Here is a 13,212-nt window from a genome sequence, read left to right as displayed (position 1 = left end):
TAACCCCGGGATGGGAGCCGCGAACATCGAGTGGTGGTATCGGTGTTTATTAAAACAATTTGCAGCGAAATATTTCATCAGGACCGTAGTTAGGAAAAATGATCAGAGTTATTAAAAACACCATAATTCTTATTTTATAAACGTTAACTGGGATTAAAACCCATTTCTATACAAAGATAAGTTTTATAGGGATAAACCCTAATGTAAAAAAAAACAAATTTTTTATTCTGGTGACAAGCAACTTATTTAAGCCGGAAGCCCGCAGTCATCATTCCTTTGTCTCTAACAAGTCATCTGAAACATGTTTAAAAATATTTGATCAGTAGGAAATACTGGTGAGTACATTCATTTGTAAATGACACATTTTACAGTTACAGCATTAAGATGTTTTTACATTTGTCTGCTTACAAATTACCGAAAGGTACTTGTCACTCGACCGTATTTGTGACTGTGATCGTATTACTTATTGGCTAACACTAGTCCAATAAGTAACGTGTAATAGTCAAGTATGCAAACCTTTTATACAAAACCCCACAATACCAGTAGTAACCATCCCGTAAGTCTATAGAGACTTAATCACTGTAATGTAATTAAAATCCCTTGAAAATATATTCAAAGACATTTGGACTATCATATCATGGTTTTAATAAGTTTAGAAAAGCATCATGACATTATTGAAAATCAGTTGCCTCGCGCAAATGTGAGTTGCATAAAAACTCGAATGTCTCGCATTGAAAGTTTACAATTAACAAACCTCCAGATATTAAGCACTTAGGTTAAGCACAATGTAGTATATCTAAGTTAGTATAAACCCCATAACCATAACGATAGTCACAAGACTATAAACTTTACCACGATGGCACAATGTCTTACTTTGTGCAGGCAGAGATTTCAGATTCGCGTATAAAAGTTTCTTTCAATCGGAGAGAGGGTATCTTTAAGACCACTCGGGTAATATACTAATACTCCTATATAAGAGAAACAAGAGAAAAATCTGTGTTTTGGGACGAGAAAATGAAGTATGGATCCCAACCAATTTATAGTTGAAACTGGGTCAGTTCGCGTAGCGTGAACCAACACCAACAAATGCTTTGCGTCGCCCGAAGTAAGCATAGGATGTCGAGTCAGCCCTAACTATGCCATGTGGCGTGACACGTGACAGGCAGAACACGTTTTCAAAAACACTAAGGCAGCTCTTTAAGCGGCTCGCGGCGATGCGAACGTGCGCCGTCAAAGCGCCACATTGCGTCAATCACACTTCGTCCGAGCTCGAGCCCGTGCGCATTGGGTGCTTCGCACCCTTTGCTAGGACCACTGAGTGTGTCTTGCCATACAAGAATATTATCATATGAGCTCTCTTTCTTATAAAGAGCTTACAAGTTTTGTAATTTAACGATGTAGAAAAGAACTTACATTCTTATTTATACCAAGGTAGAAACATTCCATTTTCTTTCCTCCACCAATGTGGGATGAAATTTACTTGTTTTATTTCTTCAATTTTCCTTTTATTATTTTTTTATGCTTTGTTATATTTTTCCTTGACGTTGTGTCTTTTTTTTTTTATATTGTGTTATATTACTCAAACATTGTGTCATATTTTGTTCGGCATTGTGTAAAATTTTGCGGCCTATTGTGTCTTTTTTTTATTTATCATTGTGTTGCTTGTTCATTTTCGGCATTGTGTCTTTTTCTCGGCATTGTGTCTTTTCGTCGTTTTTTTTGAACGGGAATGATGGGGGGAAACATTTTGGTTTTTTAAATTTTTTCACTTTTTATTTATATTTTGAGTTATGATTTTTTAATAATTTTTTTTTTAATTTTTTTGAGTGTTTTTTTGTGCGACCACAAATCTTTCTCACACTTCTTATTTTTATCTCCATTTGTATTTTTACTTTAGCCTATAACTTAATTTAAAGTTCAAAATATACGGCATATCATTATCCTTAATTAAAAGTAATATATTAAAGTTTTGTTGGATTTCCATTGTGGAAATTTTTACCTGGAAGTCCTTTGTGTGGAAATTTTTGGAGGCACATTCAATGGCAGAGTGTTAGGCTAGCATCCTCGGAGTAACGGGTCTTCCAAATCCAGTAGTCCTCAAGTCTGGTCTCACAACATTAACTCAAGTACACATTGTGGCTTGAAACTACCATTTGACCCGGTCTAGCTACGTACCACAACTTCCAACTAAATAACTAATATTATTTCTTTCTTACCTTAACAGGAAGGAAATCTAATGGCTTTAGACTTTTAAAATGGCGTAATAAACTAGCTAGTCACAGGGGTGGCTCGTGGGACAGCGAAAACAAGTTAGGGCTTTAGGCCTATACTTAATTAAGGTCCCCAAGTCCAAAAAAATATTATATATAGATATATTATAATGGGTAAAGTAAACTCAAAGTAATGCATTGATGTTGTGGTAGGTTTGGTTGTTAATAAAGTATAGATTATGAGTTTAAAACTTTTAATAAAAAAAAATTTTTTTTTTCTTAACAATTGTCATGAAAAGACCCCACAATCCTGTTTCTATTTAAGCCTCCACATTCGTTGAGCCGGCCCTGGCTAGTCAAGCAATACAACTAACATGTATTGCTCAAGTACAGTAGTCCTCAAGTCTGGTCTCACAACATTAACTCAAGTACACATTGTGGCTTGAAACTACCATTTGACCCGGTCTAGCTACGTACCACAACTTCCAACTAAATGACTAATATTATTTCTTTCTTACCTTAACAGGAAGGAAATCTAATGGCTTTAGACTTTTAAAATGGCGTAATAAACTAGCTAGTCACAGGGGTGGCTCGTGGGACAGCGAAAACAAGTTAGGGCTTTAGGCCTATACTTAATTAAGGTCCCCAAGTCCAAAAAAATATTATATATAGATATATTATAGTGGGTAAAGTAAACTCAAAGTAATGCATTGATGTTGTGGTAGGTTTGGTTGTTAATAAAGTATAGATTATGAGTTCAAAACTTTTAATAAAAATTTTTTTTTTCTTAACAATTGTCATGAAAAGACCCCACAATTCTGTTTCTATTTAAGCCTCCACATTCGTTGAGCCGGCCCTGGCTAGTCAAGCAATACAACTAACATGCCATCTTCATTCCATGATATCATCTAACGGAATCCAAAAAAGTGTTAAAAAGGATTTTGGATCATAACTTAGTAAGATAAGAGCCGAGACATGAAGGGACACCGGTGTAAGAGCATGCGCAATGGGTTGGAGGCCACGAACCTCCACTTGAGAGTTTTCTTACCAAAAACCTTCTAGAGACGTCACCCTCCATCTCTCTCATCCCTCTACAAGCAACCCATCTCTCTTTCAGACTGTCCATGTACACGAACTTGGCCATCTTTATTCTCTCCCTTGCTTCTTCATGATGGTTTCTCTCAAAAACCACATTGATGATACACCGATAGTTGCCCATGTTAACTTATATAGCTTTGGCACCAACCCAGTACGTACACATTGTGTTTCCCTCGTATTATTGCGTTTTTCTTTGGGTTGTTAAAGTCCATATTGACATGGGTCTGCCATATAGTATTCTTAGGTAAGCTAGAGCTTGAGCCCTCAAAAAACTATGACCGACCTATAGTGTTCATAGGTAAAGCTAAAGCCTAAGACCCCCTAAAACTATGATATTCGTTAAATATTTTTAGGTATTTATATATAAAAAAAATCACATATTTATTTATAAATAATTGGTAAAGTAAACAATCATATATGTTGTCCCAGTGGTTATTGCTATATTTATCCTTATCCTTCTAACTCTAACGGTGTGTTCCTGAGTTAACTTAAAGGGAGAAAAGAAAAGAAAGAGAATTAAGAGAGAAAAGAGATGAAAAGATATGGTTTTATTTCATGTTTCTGAGTTTAATGAAAAGAAAAGGAAAAGAAAGGAAATTAAATATTTTATGTGTTCCCGAGTTTGAAAGGAAAGAAAAGAAACCTACAATTTTACTATTATACCCTTTAAGTTAAATTAAAACAAAATGTACATGCTATAACATTATGTTCATACCTTTCCAACTATGATCCATGAGGTCAAAAGTGTTCATATTACTTTTGTATCCAAACCAATATTTTAACTCAAGATTGACTATCATGAAGTCAACACATCTCTTATGATCACAAATGATCGATCATCTTCGGTTCAATAACATCCAATCTTTACATATGTTATCAATAAATATAAATTAACATATTAAAATATTAAAGCTTAAAAGTACCAATCCAAATTTGATTTGTGTTAATATTATAATAACTTGATTTAATGATGCAAATGCATTATCTCCACTTAATTATTCTTTTGCCCGGTACCATTAAACCGAATTATACAAACCTACTCGCGTGAACTTGTCAACATTAGTAAATCAATCACAATTATTGTTAATATATACCTGAAACATGATTCCCTTGGCAAAAAGTAAATACACATACTGTAGCAGCAATGTGGCCAGCGTATAAGCAAATATATAGAAAGATATATACAACCAACATTGCAAGAAGTAGTGGAGGGGGGGTCCTTTTGCAAGTCATTCGACTCCTTAATCCTCTTTGAAGCCATCACATGATCTTGTTCACTCTGCATGCAAAAACAATTAGTTACCGAAACTTATTACTTAACATGTTAAAACAAGACTATATCTTGGTATCATTTAATATCACACTAAAAATAGTCAGCTGCGCTTTTTTTTCTGTTGCTGTCAATTTTGTCAAATGATTCCGACCACAATTTGACTCATTTCGACTTAAACAAATCTGTTTGAATTACCAGATACGGCAACACACGACCCGTTAAAACAAAGAAGGTAAACACAATATGTTTATGCAATATTAAAATTTTTTGGTAGTTTACTAAAATACCCTTGGTGCAATATTTTGCCCAGACACATGTATACTAAAAACTTTTTGGTAGTTTACTAAACCAGTTGTTACCTATATTAGTTTTACGTTAAATAGTCGAACTCGAGCTGGCTCGTTTAAGGTTCTACACAAGCTCGAAAAGATGTTAGGCTCGTTTAAAGTTTTTCTCAATATATAAAAACAAATAAAATCGTTTACGTTAAATAGTCGAACTTGAGCTGGCTTTAGCTCGTTTAAGGTTCTACACAAGCTCGAAAAGATGCAATATTAAACTTTTTTGGTAGTTTACTAAAATACCCTTGCTGCAATATTTTGACCAGACACATGTATACTGAATTTTTTTTCGACAACGGTTGCATCAGTTGATGTTTATTTTGTTGCAGCAGTGGCAGGGTTACTACAATAACAAGTTGGCGACAAATGTTTATAAGGATTGTTGGCAATAATTCTAAATTTCAATACATAGCAAATGATAATGAGCTATGGGTAGTTGCAAACTGAAATCATGGTTTCAAAACATAAAACCTCAAACAATACTAATCAGTTCAGCAGCAAGTTCGACCAACAAGTCTGATTAGTAACAGTAGTTCGGTGGACAAACGGGCCAGCTGCAGTGTCATTTTCAACAGCAAAACCATGAACTTGATTGAGTGCTAAAAAGGATTGCAAGTTTGCAACAGAATCATAACAAAACCCAAAACCAAATGTAATTACCATAAAAAACAATCCCAAGATTCATACACAAAATAGTTAAATACCAACAAAGAAATAAAAGTCATTAATGTACGAAGTTACCAAACAAGAAAAACTTCAACTAGAAAAGTGCATCCTAAACTCGCTTAGTTACCGGAACCCATCATATCTCTTAGTAAACCCAACCGAATCTGAGGAGGACAACTAAATAATGCCCTTGCGTCTGCTTGGTTGGCCACCAAGTACCTTAAAGCCCTCCGTATTTCATAGGATTCCAAACCCATCGGCTCCAATGCATTGTAAATTTCTTCACCCGTGTACTCGTGATGATAAACTCTTTCTAGTACTTTATTTCCTTCATAAATAGCATTCGCCACACTGCCAACGCTATTCATAATCATAGACGCTAAATCTTCATTGTCTTGTTCAGCTTTCCTTTTTTTGCTCTTACATTTCTTTGCACTTGAAGACTGCTCGGGTAGAGAAGATGTAGGGTTTACCACTTGAATATCATCATCAATATTGTATTCGCTTTCCAGTATTACATCATTTGCAGCACAAAAATCATCCACTTCTTGAACTGTTTCTAAGTTAATGCTGCCATTCATCTGGAATCGAGCATTTCTCTCTTTAGCAGGTTCAGCTTGTGCACCGGATGCCCTGTCCTTTGCAAAAAGTTCTAGCATTTCATTAAAGTTTGATACTTTCTTCGTCTTCAATGCTTCAGCTTTAGGCTTCGACTATTTAACAAGATCAAGATAATTAGTTTTATTAACGATTATCTAAATATTCATGTATATAATTAAAGTAATGGTGGGTTTTTTTAACTGCACCCAAACACCAAACTGAGGTGAGCCGAAACCCGATATAACCTGGCCCAAAAACAGCCAACTGAAAAGAATGAACGAACCCGAGTTAACGATACTATACACAAACGATTACACTACTTTTTATGGTTTTTTTTGCTTGTGCAATTCTACACCTAAACTGTACTGTTACAATTTTTAAATGATTTCTTTATTATGGAAAAAAAAAACAGAAATGATTACGGGCCAAATTCACCCATTTATCTCTTACAAAATAGCTAAAAAAGATCTATACTTTTGTTTGCTATTTAACACATTATAAAGATCTTATTTAAATTGAAAATATACAAGTACTCATCTTCATGATCAGTCAATACCTATTACGCCCCAACCCGAGAAACCCACCCAAATAATCGAAAACAGAATAAAGAACCTGAAGAACACCACCTCAATTAAAGCTTACCTCTATTAGTCTACCCCAGACTTCATCCTCTGCTTCAATTAATTGAGTAGTTGAATTCCATGAGAATCCACTCAACGACGTTCCACGAAACAAATCGTACCATTGAGAAAAATGGTCTTTTAACGTTTTTAATCGATTTTTCATATGTTTTTTGGAGATCTTCATTTGAAACTTTGTGCTCAACTCCTCAACCATATTGTCGTAAGCATTTGAGGTAAAAGTTCCATTAACCCGATTGCCGTTATCCTTTTGCGTTATCATAGCTTGTATGAATGCATTATCCATATTTTCCGTCCACTTTAGTGTTTCCTTCTTTCCAATTGCTTCGTGTTTGCTCATCATAGCTATCTACATGGTAACATAAATATAATTCGACTATTTATATATGTAAATAGTTGCTTTTGCTAAAAAGAATTAATATATGCACACACAAGTAATTAAAAAAGAACCAAATTACCAATTAATTGAAACCATAACAGTCAATACAAAATCAATGCGAAATACTATAATGTACTATTATTAAACTACTTTGACATATCTATTTCATTGTTTGGATGCATCATATAGTTATTCCACATGTGACTTGCAATTGAGTTCCTTAGTTGTTCGTATTCGGTATTTCCCTCATGTATGTTTCTTGTATTTTGGCGATCTTCCTCTTGCGGTCCATCTAACACCTCTTGCATGACCTCATCTTCAAGATCTTTGTCTCGATCTTCTTCAAGTAAAAAATTGTGTAAAATACAACATGCCAAAAAGATGTCAGATTGTGTTTCACAATAGTAGAATGGTTCTGTTGTACTTCTAATGATAGGAAACCTCTTTTTAGGATAGGAAACCTCTTTTTAGGACACCAAATGCTCGTTCAATTGCGTTGCGTAGCAATGCATGACGAAGGTTAAATAGCTCCTTTGCATTTTGAGGGGCACGGGTGGAATACTCTTTCAAATGATACCTAACACCTCTATATGGTGTCATTAGGGTACTTGTATAAGGCAAACCCGCGTCAACTAAACAATATCTACCTATAAACAGGTCGTAATTAGTATTATAATATACAATTACACATATAGTTAAATTCAGCTTTAAGAAATTACCCGTGGGAATTACTAGTTTGTCATCTCTAGTAAATGCATTCTTTATAATTCTAGAGTCTGATGCTGTACCCTCCCATCCAGTTAGCACGTATGTAAACTTCAAATCAAATGTACAAGCAGCCAGTACATTTATTGTCGGGTATCCCTTACGACCACTATATCTAGGGGCATCCTTAGTAGGTACTCTGACGCGGACGTGTGTTCCATCAATTGCACCGATACAATCCTTAAAAAAAGGATAAAATCTCTTTTTTTCTTGAATTTCTTTTGGGACAATATCACCTTTAGCTTGTTGAATATATCGACCTTCTAATGATATTATCTCTTGCAAAACTCTATGGAGGCACCGACTGGTAGTTGATGCAGAACAACGGTATAGCCAAGAAGTAAACCGATTTCTCAAATCGTTACCTACAATATGCAAAAAACTTGCAACTTGCTCTTCAACAGATGTGCGTTGAGTAGGTCGAAGTCCACCATCACGCTTTAAGATACTACACAATGTCATAAAAGCTTTCTCACTCATGCGGATAAGGTCACGACATTTGCCACCGTTTAAAAGGTTGTGTAACATCTCTTCTCGTATATATCGCCGATGTACAATTTCATCTCTAGTAGGTAAATTAACGCACTTTCTGGTTGGAAGTCTAAGTAGTGCAACGAATGCCACCAATAAGCAAATCAGATGAGCTGCTAGCAATTGTCGGGCTCGCACAAGTTCAACTACCTTGCGTATATGATTATCCATCTATAATAAATCAACATAGATGTGTGGACTATTTAGTATGAGTTGGCTACCATATACAAAGTGTAAGTATATGTAGCTGGTAGTATGCATATTTTAGACTATTTAAACACTGTACTCGACTAGTTGGTGCTAGTATGTTGATCCACTTGGTTAAGAACAGATGCTGAATAAAGTGTAAACTTTGAAGTCCGTCATTAAAACCAACCCTTCCTCCTCGTTTTGTAAATAATAATCACAAATTCTGTAATTATTAATTTTAGTCGTCTAAGTTTCAACCCGAACTTATTTTAATAAATACCTATTTTTATCTAAACTGAAATGCTACTTATTTAAGCAAATTGTTTCAGCTCAAACTCATCTATACCCACCAGCATAATCTGACCTGCCCGTTTTTGCGATTGTAAAATTGATCCTATGTGGCATCCTTTTCAGTTAATATTATGGATTGTTCTATCTCAAAAACTTATCTGTGCTAAGTGGTTGCAAATAGAGTATTATGCTACAAAAGCATTTCTGATTTTAGCATCATTGACTACACATATAATCTGATACAAATAAATCCTATTAATACCTAATAATAGCCAAAATATAATCATTCTAACCTAGCTTTTATCTTCTTCTTCTTCATTGTTTACCAATTCAAGTGTCTAATATAACAGATAACAAGCAAAATCATAACGAATATGTATCAAATGGTGAAGAAAAATAATAATTGTGTGCCTCTATATGTATAACTACTGATATCCAAGAAATTTTTACAATGGCATACATGGTGTGAACTGAATTAGGGTTAAAAAAACCCCAATATTAACATTAAATTACAGCTATTATTGTACAAATTGGTATCAAATTAAAATGAAATTGATTCTGGTTTTACCTCAACCTCTAGTGAGAAACACAAATGTCTTCAATTCTCTCTGTTACTTCTTCTGAATGATTGCAGAATTGTGAAGGTTATGATTGAAGGTGGTTGAAGATATGGCGGGTATTGTGGAGAGAAATTGGCGCCATGTGAATGATAGGGGTAAACATGGAATGTAAAAATTGAACGTGGTTTTGATTCTTTCTTTCTCTCCAAATCATCCTAATTGGGAAGGAAATAATTTTACTCTTTAAATCTTTCCCTCTCATTCCTCTTCTTTTCTTTCTCTCCACAAAAAAGAACTCTGGAACGCAAACAAAGTTCAATTCCTTCCCAAATCCCTTCTTTCTTTCCATAAGAACACAGCGTAAAACTAAAATTATATATATATATATATATATATATATTAAAACACAACTTTCTTAACAATTTATGTGCTTTTGTACTTTGTGTTGCTTTTGTGGTTCCAGCTGCTTTAATATCTGTAACATATGCTTTGGACATGGTACCCTTTGCCACGTATTGGTTTCTTTACACGCGTTGAGTTCTTGGTATTTCATCAGGCAATCATCTCTTCTTTTTCAGAATTCATATTGTTTACTCGGTCTTTACACCCACTATCTATCTTCTCTCTCTTTCTTCATCTCCGGTACCACCAGCCACCATCGTCTGTAACGACATCTCCAACCGTCGTGGCTGGAAGTATCACGGTAGTGTTGTGCCTACTTTTGTGGCTCCGATTTCGTCTATTAATGGCTCTAGTTTGTCTGTTGTGGGATTCCGAAAGTATGACATTGAGTGCCTACTATTGTGACTCCGATTTCGTCTATTTTGGAACCCTGGGCGACGGTAGTATAGGAAGCTGGCGACTTTTGGTTATTTATGGTTGGGGTGGAGGTGGCCATGCTCCGCTTACGACTGTTGCCGTATTCCATTGAAGGCAAGATGACGATGATATGTGTCTGAGCCTGTGAGATGTGTTCGCTACATCAAGAGAACGTTTATTGAAATGCCTCATCTTCAAGGTATGGATGATTGTTGTGATGCTCTGTTTGTGTTATTTAAGTTTGGATCAGTGGTATGATTAGAGTTTGCTAAATTGGATGTTTGATGCGCATAACAAGGAATTTGTTATGCATGTTAATAGTTCAAAACTCAAAACCATAAAATGCAGCCAGAAAATTACTGTGGAATGGGAAAGAATTGAAAACAAATTTTAAAGCATCAAGTACCAAAGCTTGGTGTACAAGCTACAACATGAGTAGCCTCTGAAAGTATATTGAAGTAGTTTATTTTATTTTATTGTTGCATAAGAATGCACATGTCTTGAATTTTAATTGTAAGAAATGAGTTATATGTGCATAGACGGCAGGCGTAGGTGGTGCCAAACCGTCATTGTCGGTGGCCTTTTTAAGCCGTTTTTGGTGGCGATGATTGTTGTTGCCGGATTCCATTTTGGAAACCTAGGTGGCAGCAATTGTGGAGGTAAGACGATGATGTTTGACTATCGCTGGGTTCCATTTTTGCCTCTATTGTGACCTTAGATGAGGTGCATATGAGGTGTTCGATGAAATGCATGCCTGTCCAGTTGGGCTTCAGAAAGGCTATGATGGATTTCTGAGTATCTATTGTGAATATCTGTGCTCTTCGATACGACGCACATGAGGTGCTTGGCGTGGCAACTGTGTTGCTTGGAAACAAGCAACCAGAGTTGCAGCCATGATGATCTGAGCTCAAAGGTGGATTGTTAAGCCGAATTGTGCCTATAAGGCATTTAATGAAATTCTTATATAAATGTGTCATACTTTCACTACGTTTCTCGGTTTTTCTGTGGTTAGTTCATGATTTTAGGTTTAGTTTTTGAAGTCTTGAATTTTATTGAATCGTCATTGTTAATTTCTGTTGGTCGTAACTCTAGGGGTGAGCATAAATTCTGACCTGTTCCTACACAACAAGTACATACGAGAGCGGGACCGAATTGTTGAGTGTTCTAGCGGTTATTTGGGGTTCGTCTTTTTTTTTTTTTTGGTATTTTCAGTTTTAGACTTTAGTTACTTTTAAAGATCACTGCTGTTAGCAGGTGATTTATAGTCTTTTTAGTTAGGGTTTTGTTGGGTTTATTCAATATTGCTCAATTCATGTTGATGTTGTGTTGTCATTATTGTTAAAGCTTCAGAGATAATGCTCTCTTTTTTCTCTCATAATTTTATATAACTAACAGGCATGGTTGGAAATGTAGATTAATATATCTTAGTTCGAAACAGTGGCAAGGGAGTATCGTTGGTGTGGTACGTGTGCTGCTCAGTGACAGTTACATATCTGTCACAAAATGACTCTATGCTGAAGACTATCGTCTACTTTGGAAATTTAGGTAATTTAGTTTGTAAATCATGATGTTCATAGACTTAACCTTTGGATTATGTAGTTTGAAAGTGTATAGATTCTATTGTCATGTGACATCAACATAAAACTCTAATGTTTGGCTTTACAATTGTATGGATTTATAATTGCTTAAATTCCATGTGTGTATTTTGGGGAATTTATTCCATATGTGACCTGATTAGAAAACCAAATTATGAGAGATTTTCTTTTAGGTTTTTGTATTTTGGGTTCGATTTAACTTGGTTGTTGCAAGGTATTTTAGAATGGTAAGCACTCTTTAGTGGTCAACGTTTGACTAAACACCTGGACTAGCTGCTGTTGTTATTTTTGGATATAGAAAAGCTGCTCAAAGTTATGTTAGTACAATTGGGGTCTATAGTTAAATCATGAACTTTTGCTATTAATCCGTCTTCAAACTTCTTCTTGAATGTTATATTTTTCTTTTAGCTTTTGTGTTTCTTTAGCTTATTGGGCACGCATGTACTTATATAAACTGTCACATCCTCTTTATCTAATCGTCTTAACGCTACTCTATGTCTAACATACTATACAATGACCCGTGCAACGCGTTCCTCAATACTAGTTCTAAAACTAAAAGCTAAATAAATGCAAGTTCGATTCACTCTCCACATAACCATTTTTTAAATACTTATTTCATTGTCAGTTTTAATCGATTTGTTTCTAATTTTCCCCAGTTGTTTTTTAATTTTTGTTCTAGGTATATATAATAACTTGTATTATATATAAATCCAATTCATTTTTTAAAATAAATAATCTAAACTTTATAATTCATAGACTGAACTTCTCGGTAAATTTAAAGTAAATGAAGGGTGTGTATATACATTGCTTGATTTGCGTCATACATAAAAAAAAACTAAAAAAAATATTGGATTTTTATGTACGAAACTAGGCAGTCACTCGATAAGTTTTAAAACTAAAGACAAAAAGGCAAAAGACGTCCTTTACGTTTAATCTGATTTTCATTAAACGTCCTTTAATGAAAGAAATAGCAAAATGCATACATCATGTTTCAAATCCCTTTTACGCTTCGTCCTGTGTCACTAACCCAGTTAAATTTTTTTGTTAAATCTGGTTATGTGTCTTGCACATGAGGACAAACAGGTCATTTTACCTATTTATTTAAAAAACATTGTAATAATAAAAATATTTTAATAATTAAACTAAAAATAAAAACACACACTCTCTCTCTCTCTCTTCTCTCTCTCTCTCCCCGTCTCTCATCTCTCCAATCTCTCTCACTCACTTTGAAGACCATCACCTTCTCCACCCTAC

General features: G+C 34.8%; 1 protein-coding gene across 1 annotated transcript; it reads right to left on the bottom strand.

Annotated features, from left to right (window-relative positions):
- Positions 1-5,702: 5,702 nt before the first annotated feature.
- On the bottom strand, positions 5,703-7,158 carry LOC143588172 (uncharacterized). Its single transcript, XM_077069252.1, has 2 exons — positions 6,831-7,158; positions 5,703-6,301 (listed from the first exon to the last, which is right to left on the bottom strand). Exons 1-2 carry the CDS (start codon positions 7,113-7,115, stop codon positions 5,708-5,710), a joined length of 879 nt encoding a protein of 292 aa, XP_076925367.1. The 5' UTR covers positions 7,116-7,158; the 3' UTR covers positions 5,703-5,707.
- Positions 7,159-13,212: the final 6,054 nt, after the last annotated feature.

The sequence above is a fragment of the Bidens hawaiensis genome, unplaced genomic scaffold, assembly GCF_021521415.1.
Source record: "Bidens hawaiensis isolate Kalapana, Puna unplaced genomic scaffold, B.hawaiensis_p1.1 tig00036089_1, whole genome shotgun sequence".
Classification (NCBI taxonomy): domain Eukaryota; kingdom Viridiplantae; phylum Streptophyta; class Magnoliopsida; order Asterales; family Asteraceae; genus Bidens; species Bidens hawaiensis.
The sequence above is the reverse complement of the archived record's forward strand: the minus strand, read 5'-3'. Positions and strand labels throughout refer to the sequence as shown.